Here is a 14527-nt window from a genome sequence, read left to right as displayed (position 1 = left end):
TACTGAATTCGGATTGTGTTATGAAGATTAATCAGACCTAACATGTGGCTCAGTGCAGGGGACACGTTGGTATGGACGCGGATGCACTTGCTCCTATGTTTCCGCTTTCTACCCGCAATCAGGGGCATTGTCATTTCTCACCGTATATGAGCTGGATGTTCCGCTTGTTACGAACCTGAAGGAAGGAGGCACGGCGGTTAATTTAAGGAACAACGGCGGCCACTCAGCCCGGCCATATGTAACGCGGGGGTATACATCACGTAACTACCTCGGACCCTTATGTACGAGGAAGGGTCTTGGCATACTCCTCGTACATATCTGTCGCACGCGTTGGTGCGGTGAACAAATTGATCTGTATTTTCTGCTATCTACCATCTTCGTTTACTTATGGTGTATAGCCATTGCTTTTTATTGTTGAGGTCGTGCATCCTTGTTGCAGTGACGGTGGCTTGTCGCTTCGGCTCAGCTGAAGTCATTGCTTCTGCAGCCTTGCATAGGCTGTGACATCTATATAATATGGACGAGACTGGCATCCGGATTGGCATCTCGAAGAGGCAGGCTGTCTACACGCAACATGGACGCGACGTCCTTATGCCAACGTCTAATAACAGAGAGCTCGTTAGCCTTGTAGAGTGTATCTCTGCGTCTGGCCATTCAATCGCGCCTATGATTATTGTCAAGGGCAAATCAATTCTTGATTACTGGGCAACTGATCTTCCTGACGATTACTTTATCAATACTACATCCTCGGGCTATTCAACAGATCTGACAGCTTTCCACTGGATCCAGCACTTTGAGAAACAAACAAAAGCTCGTACGAAAGGACTATGGAGGCTCCTACTTCTCGACGGCCATGGGTCTCATAATACGCGCGAATTTTTGGAGTACTGTGAGCTCCATCGTATACTCGCAGTTGCGCTCCCCCCACATACGACGCATCTTTTGCAGCCACTAGATGTGGGCTGCTTTCAGCCATTGAAATGGCATCATGGAAAGACGCTTGACTGGGCGGCGCGTACGGGCGCTAGAGAGATCACAAAGGACGACTTTTTTGCTACTCTCGATGAAATAAGACATCATACGTTCACCTACAACACAATACGAAGTGGCTGGCGACGTACAGGGCTAGCTCCATGGGCTCCAGAAGTCGTCCTTGCCGCCGTCAGACTTATGGAGGTGCCCCGCGTGGATCTACAGCCAGCAGAAGTCTACAAAGACAATGCTGGAGCTCCACAGGATCTCCAGGACTGGAGGACTCCGCGTACGACACGCGTACTCAATAATCAACTCACAGAGTTGCAACAGCGTCTTTGGGAGGACTACAATGTTGACGACGATTTACTTAGCGCCCTAGACACTACTTACAAAGGCGCCCTCGCAATGGCCCAGGCTACTCAAGGACTTGCCAAAGCTCTACAGCAAACAAAGGCTGCTGAGATTGCTCGTGCAGAGCGTCGTAAGAGAGCTATTCACAGACGTCGCCTAAACGAGGGAGGACCTTTATACGCTAAAGACGCCAGACGAATGGTGATTGAAAGGGAGCAAGACGAGCTTATAGAGATACAAAGAAAGCTCCAAGAGCGCAATTCTAAGTCTATAAAGCGCCTAATTGCTGCGCTTAAGCTCTCTACAATACGACGTCTTGGTAAGCTGTCTGCAAGGCGACATATAGAGGGGACAACTATACAACGTACGTTAGGCCTCCGACAATATAGTATCTCGTCGCTAAGAGGAAGTGCGCAGAGCTCCTGGTGTCTAATTAATAGTAGATCTATTGCGGAGAGGTGGCACAGATCTATTATACACGATCCGACAGGTGCTGCATGGCTAGGGCTAGCAGCTCGACAGCCCTATGACCCATATACTATATACATTGCCACACGCGACACGACAGCTCTTAAAGTACATCAGCAGCAAGAGAGAGCCCAGGCTGAGGAGGCGGCTATGTTTGATACGCAACAGGCAGCTGAGCAGGACGCTGAGAGCTCGGAGGAAAGCTCTGTTGGCTATTCATCGCCACTGTCGCGCTTCTACAACGACGACTTACTCGACGAGCACCACTCCAATAAGGTTAGGGACTTGTAAATAGTAGCTTATATATGTACTTAATAATCGCTCCCGAATCGATTTTACAAAAATATACTAGCTACTAAATAACTGCGATTTAAACGCCTGTAATTATCGTTGAGCGTATATTTATTGTTGAGCTTAGGGGCCCTAAGCTTGCGAGGGCCCATGCGCAGCATGGGTGGCGGGACGCCATCCCTGGGCCCGAGTAGTCTGCTTCTAGTATTTACATACGACTCGCAAGTAGCGCTCTTTAGTATTGCACTGCTCTTTAAACCTACACTACAATGCCCTAACATGGTATATAGTAGCAGAATACTCGGGATAGACTCTTTATATACATCTTTACAGCTTTCTAGATTCTAAGATAAATACACAAATCATCTAGCACTTCCGAGTCTGTCTAAGGCAAGACTCTCGTACGTGCTAGTAGCGAATTGTGGTATTGCTAGCCACACAGTAACTATTCGCTAAAGATATAATGTGTTGAGAAACTAACACGATCGAAGTCTCTATCCGGGGATTTTCTAGGCCTTTCGGTTTGGGTTGAGTTTGTTGTCGCGGGTGCATTATCGGCATGCCGGCACACAGGGTTTTCCGCCACACGTGGAGGGATAGTAGCGCTATTTCTTCCGTACCAGAAAGTTGTTTTTTCAAGATCTCTCGTTAAAATAGTGTATAGTATCGTTTGGTAAGAACACGCTCGCTCGTAAAGAGATCGTATGAAGAGATCACAAAGGTGTCTGGACACTAAACTGAAATTGGCTATGTCACTGACGCGAAGATATTTAGTAATATTGTTTGCTATCTCTGCTGGCAGTTAAAGGAGAGGCATAGCCGCCTTTATCTTGTAGGTTATGCAATAGCTATATACGTCTTGAGCAACATAGTTCTCCAAAAACCACATTCCAAAGTCCACTTCACTGCTTTATTCTAATTGTAATTGATGCATTGAGTGGGTGCAAGGTATTGACAACTAGATAGTCATCGTTAGGTCTTCTCGGTTCCTGCATCGCTACCCCGAAAATATCTTGTAGCGTATTTAACGATAACTCGGCCCTCAAATGCTCCAAGGACAACCCTTCTGGGTGGTAGTTATAGCATGGAACAGTCGAATCGACTATATGCAAAAACGGGCTTTGAGAATTGTTGTATCCAAAGACATGGCCCATAAGCGTTCGGTCCATCAATAGGAGTCTTCCATTGCAGTCATTGTAGGTAGAAATATATGCGCACACATTGATGAAAGGTCGAGTATTGAACATTGGGATCCAACCAGGTACTGCATCCGGCATTGATCCAGTGAGGTAGGGTGCGCAGAGAATAAACGGTGAGAAGGAAGATATTTGGTCGGCTATATTGTCGCCAAAGATTTCTTGGAGTTGTGAGAAAGGCATGCCGTCAGGAACAAATCCTTGTTCTTCATCAGGGCGGTAATCCCGTACCAGTGTGGCCAAACTATCCACGATATCATTGACTAGAATAAATACGTGTAATGGACGCTGAAGGCCTTTGAAGTTCATGCAAGTGTTGGGATGCATTAGCTGGTCCTGAAGAGCTACGAGATCTGCGCCAAACATTCGAACTCTGAGACCTGATTTCTGCATTGCTAGTATCGGGGAAGAATCCTCGAAGATTTCATCTAAGATATTCATATATCGGTCTCGCTCAGCGTTGGTCACTTTGCATTGGACTGCCAATAGCAATCGCGCAATATCGAATGGACGAAGCATACATAATAGGGAACTGCGGAAAGGCTCGATACAATCGAAAAGATAAATAATCATATTTTTTGTTATGCTCATTGCCTTCAACTTTGACTTTTATAATGCTGACTAGTAAGCTTTGTGAGTATGTACTAGTTAGTCAATGAGTTATTTTTGGATAAACAGATATATATTTAGTAGCACTAATGTATATATTTAATAACTAGTTAACTATTAGTTATATCAAAACATAATTAGATCTCAGATTGCTACAAGGCGTGGTCAACATACCGAGTGGCATTTAACAGTCTCTCGATGATCTCTAGTATCGCATTGTTATCACGAACTTTTGGGAGGTTTTTTGATTTCCAATCTATAGCAGCTATACTCCTACACCTAAGTGGTAATTTATACTCGATACTAACCAACGTGATCCAACTTTTCCCATATTGTTGAAAGGCTATTCCTTACAAATTACCGTTTAGATTGCCCAGGACGTAGTTGTAGGACGCAGGTAATTGTAGAAGGCTGTTGCTCTGCGAGTCGAACTCGCTTTATTGGTTGGTGCTTTAACACAGTAGCTACAAGATGGAAATAGGAGCTACAGCAGGGCTGCGGGAATCAGGAGTATTCCAGGTCCGTGAACGAAGACATGCTTTTGTTTACTTCATCCGGAGACATTTACAATACTTATAGAAGTTAACGCACAAGATTAAAGTGCTGTACTTAGTTCGCTTCTCTAATAACCGGCTTACTAAATCTAGAAACCCAGATATCGATAACGTAAATCCATCAAAAGTCAAGATCAACTAGTTAGTCAAATTCATCGGCCTCTTTTCTGCTCTTAGGCGTGAATCAGAAATCTTGGGAGGTCTTAGTTTCCTCTTTATCGGCAGGCTACAATTTTGATCCTGTGCGCCGTGGATTGTTTTAATAGCTTCAGGGGTTGATATTGCGACTTCGTTTGGTGCAATACGGACAATAGGATCTAGCGGACGTCTGATTTTTCTGTTGGCTCATAGTTTCACGGGCGTACCGTATTGCTTATGCAGACGAGCTTGCGTCTTCCCAGCAGTACCTGTTGCGACATCAAATTTGAGCCATAGCCGCGCGACTGATGCCAGAAAAGGCCCAGAAGTCTTCACAAGCGGGTGGAAGCACCTTGCGTAAATGATCCATCCGATGATACTACTGGGAACCAAAGCTAGCAGTATGGTTAGAGGGGGAGGAGTACCGAAGAAAAGCATAGCCCAGAACATTTCGAGGGCTATCTGGTGCTGTGCTGAGCCGTAACAGCCCACGTCGAACAGTACTGGTAGATAACAATCTATCTCCCCATCACACACTAATTGAGGAGAATGATATTAATAGCCTGGAAGCTTACGTCGTGCATCAGACAGATGGGAGCGTGCAGTAGACCACTTGGGACGGCAGTAGTTCACACGGCATTGCGGATAGCGAACCACTCAAGATGATAGAGATCCAAGCAATACCCACCTGTCTGACCTTCTCATACATAAATTGCACTGCAGAACACATACATAGCATGTGGCCTGCTGTGACGAGACTCCCCAGGTCCCTTTTGTCAGACCTGATTGATTGGTTTATTTATTTAGTCCTACTCGGTTTCAGCCGCGTTTTCTCCGCAGCTATGCCCGGCATGGCTGGCGTAGCCAACAGCCGACGCCGCGCAGACGTTAATCCGCGCCGCCCCACGTCACTCCCCTATGGGAGCCAGCTGTTCCTAGAGGCCTGCCGTTTCCCCTCCACCACTATCTACAATCTGGCTGCCACCTTATCTAGATAATGGCTCTACTAACAGTGTACTGTGCTTATAGGCTCGTAGAGGTGTAGTGCCTGTGTTTTGCGGCCGCGATACCTACAGTCTCCCCCCAGCGCTCGGCTGTCGTCTACGCGTCTGCGATCCCAACGTGCCCAAGGATCTGCGCTTGTTCTATAAACTGGATGGCTTTGGTGGCTAGCTGTGGCTAGCTGTGGCTTACTCAGGATGACCCGGAGGTTGTTTCGTCCACGGAGGTTGCCGAATACCTGGTTCCGGAGGTCCTTAAGCATCCTGCAGTGGAGCAGGATGTGGGCAACAGTCTGTCGTCTCTCCCCGCACTAGCAGCGGGAGCTGGTAACCCCTGGCACTCTTTGGGTAAAGAGGAAGTCGCGCAGGCCTATCTTTTCAGTACGCAGCTGCACTAGTAGTGCACTCTGTCGTTTAGTAAGGCCCTCATGTGTTTGAAGTACTTTCTTAGTAGGCCACGGTGTGTGTCTGTAGGTTGCTCGACCTTTCGCCTCTGTTCGCCACTTGGCTGCCCATGCTCGCTCTGTTTGAGTCCTGCACCAACGTCTGACGGTTGATCTGATTGGATAGAGCTTGGGCGGCGCATCTGCTAGTGGGTGTCTACTGCCGTCCTCTCTCCATCCTGTGGCCTCCTTGGCGGCCTTGTCGGCCGCTTCGTTTCCTGGGATGCCGGTGTGGGCTGGGATCCACCTTATTGTCACTGGTCGGCCTACATCCTGGAGCGTCTTCACCCGTTCTGCGATATCTGCGAGAATGTAGGCTCCTGATCGGCCCTCAGCCTTAGCCACGGACCAGATGGCTGCCTGGTTGTCTGTGAAGATGGCTACCTTCCGCCTCTCACCTCCTCGCTCTGAGTACTCTTGTGCTATTTGCAGTGCGAGGCTGATGCCTTGTAGCTCGGCAGCGTAGACTGTGGAGCCCGTGTCTGGCCCCATGTGTACTGTGCGGGTTTGCTGTGTGAGTGGGCATGCTGCTGCAGCACCAATCTCGCCATCTATGCTACTGCCGTCGGTATAGATGCCAAGGCTCTGGTCCTTCTCATGTTCTCTGTCGTGTCGACTACGTGCTTTGTCCGCGCTCTTGTCTATGTGGGTTGTCAGACCTGACACAATGAGAATCATCAAAATTTTGCCAAGATGCCAAGGTAGCAGCCTAGCCGGTTTTGCAAAGTGGTTTTCACATTCAGCCCCGTCCGTGCCTACTCAAAAACGTCCTAGCCCTGTCTTCGCGGCTAAGCAATGCCTGAATAGTATTAGTCAAGAGTGATGTAACATTGATCAACACAATGTTGGACGCTTATAAACACACATAGGTAATAACTAACTAGTTATAATTTTCGGAGTTGCATGAGATTTTCAGAAGTTTGGGGCTATGGCTGCTGTACTAAGGCGGTATCTTGTCTCTGAATAGGTTGTATTCCGGATTTATCCGAGTTCTGGCCGTGGTTCTGTTCTGCTAGCTTGTAACTTTAGTGTGCTTACGTGGATAGCGCATCAGTTCATACTGACTAACTAGGTATATACCAAACCAGCGCTGCACTTGTGCACGAACTGCATATATATTCATGTAAGAGTCAGTCGGTAGAAGGTAAAATCTCTCGCACCGTCTGGAGTGACACCTTCTATGAGAATGAGTCATGCGTTGAATTAGTGCTAGTGCTTATGTCACGTGATGGCGTGAGATGGCGCGATTTCGCACCGTGAAGAACGCGTCTTGACCACAGAGCCCTCTCCACTGCCTTCCCTACGTTTTCCCACGGTGATTGTGGTTGGCGAAGCGCGATGGAGAAGCTGCCGACGGAGGTGTGGCTCTTGATAGTGGAAAGAGTGTCATCAGTTGAGGATCTGGCTACCCTACGTCTGGTGTCCAAGGTGTGGCGAGATAGCGTAGATAAGTCATTTGTTGGGAACTAGGTCCAGCAGCTCCCAGCTGGGGAGCAGTTCGCAGCGAGTTTGAACGCGGGTATGCAGATCGTACATCATCATGCGAATGGTAGGGGTTCCTTTGTACATACCTTTAATCCATCATTGTATCTTGCTCTATCTGTATCTCTAGATACCAGCTAAGTAACCGTGTTGGGTAGTGTTCGTAGACGAGGGTATGTCGGTTGTATGGCGTGTGGCGAAGAGTGGAACGGTGGCATGGCTAACGCGGCGGTTCGAGGACCCGCGTCCGAAGTGTAAGCGATGGGACTGTAAGACATGTCACGGAGACACTTGCCAGGTATCTGCTGCGAGCAAGCCATATCTTGTGATCCAGACCCCAACACAGGGCGTAACTGGGTGGGAGGACTGGTTTTTTATGAAGCTGGAGGTGGAGGCGTTGTCGGTATTGCAACGGGAGTTGCCGCGAATTAAACAAAAGGGGCCATTCAGCGATTGCGCTGCAGCTAGTTAAGTAGTTAAAGTTAGTGTGTTTAGATACAATACCAATTTGCAGCTATTCGTAAGAGTTGATGACTAGAGATGTGTATTATAATCAAGCTGTGAAGCTAATACTGAAATACTAGTGCTCTGGGCGCTGGACTGACAGCCATAAGCTTTGGGTGATGATGACTAAATTACTGCTTCAAGCTAGCCATATGCGGAAGGAACATCCCGAAGAAGTACCGAGCGGGATAGCGATCAGGCATGAATCCGGATGCCACATCTGCCCCAAAGCTCCTATCGACTTCTTAGCCTCGCTAGAGTTTTAATAAGCTCATATAAGTTAATATAGGAGTACTATAATAAAAGAGGGCTGTAGTTACACACTCTGCTAGTGATGGCATAATCTCTCTAATTAGTTATATAAAGCGACTCTTTGTGGATAACCGCGTTTACGACAACGCCACGGTAATTTTTACATAGCGAGGGGGCAATAGGTACAGGAGATACTAAGAAACATAATCCTCCTTTTATATAGCGTGAGATTAAGTATGTGTATAACTATACATAATCAAGGCTGAAGTACCCCTCCATTTTTGCGGCATGGCGGGATTTGCGTCACGCAGGGATGGACCTTAGTCTTGTACAGATTGATGAAAAGCCAACTTGGCTAGTAAACACCAAATCAAAGCAGCTGCTTTGTGCGCATAATATGATGAGGGCTATGGCTATAGCTATAACCATGTAGCTTTGTAGCTGTGCTAACAACAAACGGCGGTCTAACCTAAAGAGACTGAGAGATGACACCGGCCTATCAGCAAGTAAGCGTATCTCCAAATAGCATAACCAAACACTATCAGCACTTTCCTAATACATTTTTGCAACCGGTGCCATCTCTAGCACTTCTAAGGCTTCCGCTCTCTGAATATTACTCACTCTTGCGACTTTGCCTTGTGATACTGATGGACTAGCCTCGACATTTGCCGGATTCGCCCCTGCTTCCAGCGCCGTACTCTTTCGCTTTCGGCCACGTCCCACCGTGCTTGTGGACGCCGTGGCTTCTGCTGCCTCCTGCATAGCATCCTTGCCTTTCCGACCACGCTTCCCCTTAGCTTTAGCCTTAGCTTCTTTGGCTGCTGCCTCTTCCGCTCGCTTCAGCCGTTTACTTTGGAGATGTTCGTAGCTAAAAACCTGCCCAGAACCCTTTTCTAGTATATTGGCTCCAGTTGATCGTCGGGGCTTAGCTTCGTTATTGACCGCCATCAGAAGTTGAATGTGGTTTTGCTGGAGAGCACTTTTAGTGAGAGATAATTGGGTAGCTTTGGCGAGTTTTAGTAAATGTCGCTGCAAGTTCTGCTGGCTCGTTTCGTCAAGAGCATGGGCATCCTTCTTTACAATGAGATTTTGCAGCAACATGAGACCGTCCGCTGATACTGGTGTTATGGGTGTTTGCAGCACTGCATCTTCTTGACGAGGCGCTTCGTTGGTTACCACGGGAGCTGGTTCGACTCGAGGTTTGGGCACAGTCCTCAGCACTCTATCTGGATTGAGCGGGAACAAACCACTTGCAGCGAAACCAGCTTTGATATTCTTAGCTGTGAACGCTCGCTCTCTCGCAGGCTTGTATAGACAGGTAAAATGCTCTTTGCCAATGGTATTGACACCGCCTCTCTCCAACCGTTCGACCTGCTCGCGATAGGCTGTCTTCAGCGGGCCAAATAAAGCAACGTCGCAAGGCTGGAGCTTGTGAGACGTGTGAGAGGGGAGACGGCACAAGACAATGTTGTTTGCAAAACAGTACTCTAAGATCTCAAGCGTCTCATGTGTCCCAAAACCGTCAAGGATCAGTACACGCGGTCTCCCATTAGCACGTTCCTTGGTCTCGGGATCAAACACGCGCTTGAGCCACTGCAAGCTGATGTTGGAGTCCGTGTATCCAGACTCATTGCACGCATAATGCCATCCAGGAGTAGGAAAGGTAGTCCAATTACTTCGGTGGGTGGTAGCCGGCCAAATAATCATCGGGTTTAGGTACCTACCGTCAGCGCTAATGCACTCGATAGCAGTCACCATCGTTCGCTTCACGCGCGCGCCTCTATGTGTTTGTTTGTCATCCTTACCTACGAGCACCTTTACGGAGCCAAGCATGGATAGCATGAACCCGGTCTCGTCCATGTTGTATACATTCTCCGCTACAATAGCTGGATCGCGCAATACCTTCCCGATTACCTCGAACCACTGTGTCATCTTATTGGCCATGTTATTCTCGTGGCGGTTCCAGTCTAGCGCCGTGACGCGTCTCGCTGCCGTCTCTGGATGGCGCTTCTCGAAGGCTTTTGCCCAGTTTTTGCCTGGGGGCTTGGAGGGTCTGTTCGTCACGGACCGACCGCGGGTAGCGACAAAGGCGAGCGAGGGAATGTGCTTGATTCGTACGGGCCGTCCGAGATCTGGCATATGTAAGATGAACTTGACGAGGGCGCTCTCTTCCCATGGTGTCAGGTACTGCTGGCTCTATGCCTTGTCCTGCATCGAAGGCCGGCCATGAGCGCGATGATGGAGGGTACTGCGAGCGACTCCGCCGTGGTCTGCCAAGGTACGGTATGATCTACGCACGCCAGGAGGGACGCCTTGTGCTAACACTTGCCTTACCTTATCCATGGTGGTTAGTAACAGTCTACAGTGCAGATGATGTCTCGTCACTTGGAGGGGTCGTGAGGCATGGGGACAACAAAGGACTCATTCTCGTTCCAAGACCCACAACACGCGCCACACTTATTTTTAGATACATAGAGCAATAGGACATAGCGCAGGAATTTATTACGATGTTACGTTATCATTCTAACAGAGTCAAATGCATCTCGCCACACAGGGAAGCTTCTATGCATCACCTTCTCCGCACGGCGAAACTGCCGGCATCCACAATCTCGACGACTGAGCAGTGCCTAACCCTAGGAAAACTATCTTTGGTGCCCGCGCTGCTTTTTCAGACGTCCGAATATGTGATAGTGATGCAAAGGCGCGTTTGGGCAGGGGTCAAATAGTAAAGAGGGGACGAACCACCTTGAGGAAAAGATCAGCGACATGTTCAATTTTGGAGAGATCTTGTTCGGAGGCTGTCCTGCTGCAGCAGAAATAGTATAGGTCTATATACATTCACTACAGTTTTATCGGTTTGCGCGTTCGATTTTCCGAAGGTCCGAAGTGCAAAACCGTCTCGTCTCGGGGTGCGTCCCGGGTCTTAGGGATGGACATTAGAGAATATACTGGTTCTAGCGTCGGCGCGTAGAGGCGATAGATTCACGAAAGTAAGAGCAAGGCCGAGGTAGCCCGAGGCGACAGCTTTATACAGTCTTGCGGCTTATCGTGGTATCATAAAGGCAGTAAGAGCGCTACAACAAAATTCTGAGCTATTCTAACACAATGCAGCTGGCAGTAACTTAGAACCTGGGACCACAGTGTTCGACCCTATCAGGAATATCTAGCAAGGAGATGATCACCACTAAAGATCACGTGGTAATCTAAATCGTATCTAAGTCCATATCTACATCTTCATCGTCTCCAATACCTGTACTTTTGACGTCCTTGCTTCTTAGCGGCCCGCCCTTTGGGAAGAGCCATGCTGTACGTCCCTAATCTCCCTGATCTAATAGCTGCTTTATTTTTGGATATATTTGTGCATTTTCGTCCGTCTCGAAAAGGTCAACCTTCTTTTTGTGACTCTTTTCTAATGCGGCTGGAGTTCTCTCGGCGTACCAACGAAGTAAATCATTTTTGTTTGATTTAACCAATCGATAGAGTCACCAGCGTATCTGAACTTTACGTAGTTAACTAGCCGACGTGACTTAGGTCCGGGGTTGTAATCTTCTGCTTGATACATGACTACACATGAAACAATGGCTGCTATTCTGTTCGTCTTGAGTATACCTTTGTCCGGAGATAGAATGTGGAATGAACCGATGCGCCTTCATAGTCATTGAGCTGACTCATCGTGGCTTACGCTATTACTATACCCCTAGACTAACAATGCTCCTCATTCGTGTGTTTGCAAGATCATGCAACTAGCGCCTTCGCAATTAAGCTGCATAGAGTGTGTTGTTATGGTATGTACATTGTGCAATAACCTCGAGAACTGCACCAGTCACATTCATGGCTAACTGGTCTTTACGGACTCTGAATGGTTGTTGGTTGTAGCGGCACTCCAGATTAGGACACCGTGCCCAGGCATAAGAGATAAGTGAAGCGTGATATTAACATGGTTACGCATTAGTGATCCTGCATATCAGATGTACGGTAAGCGCTGAGATGCACAACTTTCTTTGTCTGCTTGCGGCAACGCTTGCTGAACTTGCGCTCTTATTGGCTCGTTTCGGCCCACCGAGCTTTCTGCCACACGGGGAGGTTAAGGCATGGTGACATGCGAATGAGACGTAGGCTAGGGTTAGCGCAAGCATTATTTCATGCGAGCCGCCCTCCCTTATATTTCACGCGAGCCGCCCTCCCTCACACTTCACGCGAGCCGCCCTCACTTATAATTCGCGCCAGCAGCCCTCCCTCGCATTTCACACGAGCCGCCCTCCCTCATATTTCACGCGAGCCGCCCTCCCTCACACTTCACGCAAGCCGCCCTCCCTCACACTTCACGCGAGCCGCCCTCCCTTATACTTCACATGAACGGCCCTCCCTCATATTTCACGCGAGCCGGTAAATCACTATCCAGGGTCTATCATGGACTGCGAAGCCGTAATTCAGTTTTTAGAGCAACCTCCTAATAATCCGATCAGCGAGGCATCTATTCGGCTTGTGTACCTTGTGATGGAAATGAAACAATGTCGATTCCCTATTTCAAAAGACCCATATAAACGAAACCCGAATTGGAGCAGAGGGGAATGCGAGAAAAGGCTGCAGAATAGGTTGAAGAGCCACACGATTAAAAAGGCTAAGGAGTGGTGGGAAGATCAGGACAAGATTGAGGACAAGAAAGATGTCAAATTTGAACTTTACCGCCTGATCGAGACCTTGTATGGCTTGAAATACTCTTGGGCTCTCGGAACAATGAAGAGCCATGACTGGTATTTCAATCCAAGAAGAAAAAAGGCCTTAGCGGAATTAATATTGGCCCTCATGGAGTTGGCAAAACGTGAGAAAATTAGTGGCCAAGACAAGAATCGAGAAGCCGTGTCAGCGGCGTCCTCCCAGCTGATGGGTTTTCCATTCTTAGACAAAGAGGTGGAAACATATGCCTGGAAACCACTCAACGCTGTTAAATTTGCGGTCGAAATCGGCAAAGCGTTAAAGTTAGAGCTTTGTCATCATCTGAATGATGGCAACTTTTCCTACCAGAAGGTTAATCTAACGGATGATGAAAGTTTGAGCATCTTCAGAAAGTATATATCAGATGATATGGCATCGAGGGTGGAAAAAGCGGAATGTCTTTATTTGGCACTTCCGCAAGACCCAACAGAGAATCATGCGTTGATATTTTTTCAAAGCTTCTTATAATTTCGAGAAGTGCCAATTACATGATGAGGTCCACCACACTTTGTCTCCTTTGTAAACCTGTGCTTGACTTTCAATCTTTTCACTTTTGTCGGTTCCCGCTCGTTCTACCAGGACAATGCCCTCAACAACTACCACATAAATCTCCTCATTGATAGTCTGGTTGCCAAATGGACGTCCCTCAGCCTCATTCTTTTTGCCAGAATTCATGTTCGAACCTATGTATTTCAACGTCGGCGATGAAATATTTAATCCTGGCTGGCTATGAAGAAGTCGCGCCGCGTGGTATTGGTGATTTTTGTAATCAGCAGGGTGCAGAAGAGCCTGCCTATGCATTCATTCCAAATTAGTTGATGCCACGACAGTAGATTTTTCGTACTTACTGTCGTGGATAAATGTTCTTGGTCAAGACTTTATCCTGTTCGAGGTAAAAGTATATGGTAGTGCAAGAAAGATGAGGGATGTCGACGAGTTGGTGCGGTTGAAGCATGAAAAGTGTTATGGCGGGGCTTGGTTATACCTGGTACTACGAGAGGGGCACGTGGCAACCCTCTTGAGTTTGCTGCCAACAACGGGCACCCGGAATGACTGCTAATCAGTCAGAGCGAGACCCAGACCACAACGCCAGACACACTACCCTTATTACACGCTGCTCAAAGCTCATGTTGGCACAAGGTCATATTTGCCTTTAGGCTCTCTACGCTGCGCGGCCAGGCAAAAGCGCACGGGCCTATACTTACGCCAGTCTCGGCCGCACGTTCGCCGCATGTACGCAGGTGCGCAGTACGTTTGACAAGAACCTCTAGCGTTGTTCGATGCGGTCTGGTGTTGTTCAACACAGCAACTAACAGCTCTCAGAATGTCCCAGATTATGCTTTCCGATTGTGTTGCTTCTCTATTCATCGTCCCACCAGCTTTGGTTTTCGCTGGCACCATCGGATAGTAGATCGTTCACGCGAGATGCTTCCACCCGCTAGCGACATTTCCTGGGCCTTCTCTGGCCTCAGTCACTCGGCTGTGACTCTGTATGTGACGTCGCAACAAGCGCCACTGAAAAGACGCAAGCCTGCTTGCAGGAGTGA

At 48.1% G+C, this 14527-nt stretch overlaps 4 protein-coding genes across 4 annotated transcripts; 3 read left to right on the top strand and 1 right to left on the bottom strand.

The window, feature by feature from the left end:
* Positions 1 to 507: 507 nt before the first annotated feature.
* SETTUDRAFT_83600 (uncharacterized protein) lies at positions 508 to 1446 on the top strand (the record flags this gene model as incomplete). Its single annotated transcript, XM_008031533.1, has 1 exon — positions 508 to 1446. A coding segment is annotated over one exon (939 nt), but the record flags the coding sequence as incomplete, so codon positions are not given.
* Positions 1447 to 2987: 1541 nt separating this feature from the next.
* SETTUDRAFT_34205 (uncharacterized protein) lies at positions 2988 to 3854 on the bottom strand (the record flags this gene model as incomplete). Its single annotated transcript, XM_008031257.1, has 1 exon — positions 2988 to 3854. The coding sequence occupies one exon, from the start codon at positions 3852 to 3854 to the stop codon at positions 2988 to 2990; it is 867 nt and encodes a 288-aa protein (XP_008029448.1).
* An 8734-nt stretch (positions 3855 to 12588) lies between these two features.
* On the top strand, positions 12589 to 13482 carry SETTUDRAFT_165118 (uncharacterized protein). Its single transcript, XM_008031532.1, has one exon. The coding sequence runs from the start codon at positions 12675 to 12677 to the stop codon at positions 13446 to 13448; it is 774 nt and encodes a 257-aa protein (XP_008029723.1). The 5' UTR covers positions 12589 to 12674; the 3' UTR covers positions 13449 to 13482.
* Positions 13483 to 13499: 17 nt separating this feature from the next.
* On the top strand, positions 13500 to 13901 carry SETTUDRAFT_165117 (uncharacterized protein). The gene is made up of 2 exons (XM_008031531.1): positions 13500 to 13773; positions 13829 to 13901. The coding sequence occupies exons 1-2, from the start codon at positions 13616 to 13618 to the stop codon at positions 13887 to 13889; spliced, it is 219 nt and encodes a 72-aa protein (XP_008029722.1). The 5' UTR covers positions 13500 to 13615; the 3' UTR covers positions 13890 to 13901.
* Positions 13902 to 14527: the final 626 nt, after the last annotated feature.

Source organism: Exserohilum turcica (assembly GCF_000359705.1).
Source record: "Exserohilum turcica Et28A unplaced genomic scaffold SETTUscaffold_6, whole genome shotgun sequence".
NCBI classification, from domain to species: Eukaryota; Fungi; Ascomycota; class Dothideomycetes; order Pleosporales; family Pleosporaceae; genus Exserohilum; species Exserohilum turcicum.
The sequence above is the reverse complement of the archived record's forward strand: the minus strand, read 5'-3'. Positions and strand labels throughout refer to the sequence as shown.

Excerpts from the sequence above, each read along its gene's own strand:
- SETTUDRAFT_165118 (XM_008031532.1), top strand. The coding sequence starts at position 12,675 with ATGGACTGCGAAGCCGTAATTCAGTTTTTAGAGCAACCTCCTAATAAT.
- SETTUDRAFT_165117 (XM_008031531.1), top strand. The coding sequence starts at position 13,616 with ATGGACGTCCCTCAGCCTCATTCTTTTTGCCAGAATTCATGTTCGAAC. Across the intron at positions 13,774-13,828 it reads CAGGGTGCAGAAGAGCCTGC|TGTCGTGGATAAATGTTCTT; the intron begins CTATGCATTCAT and ends TTTCGTACTTAC.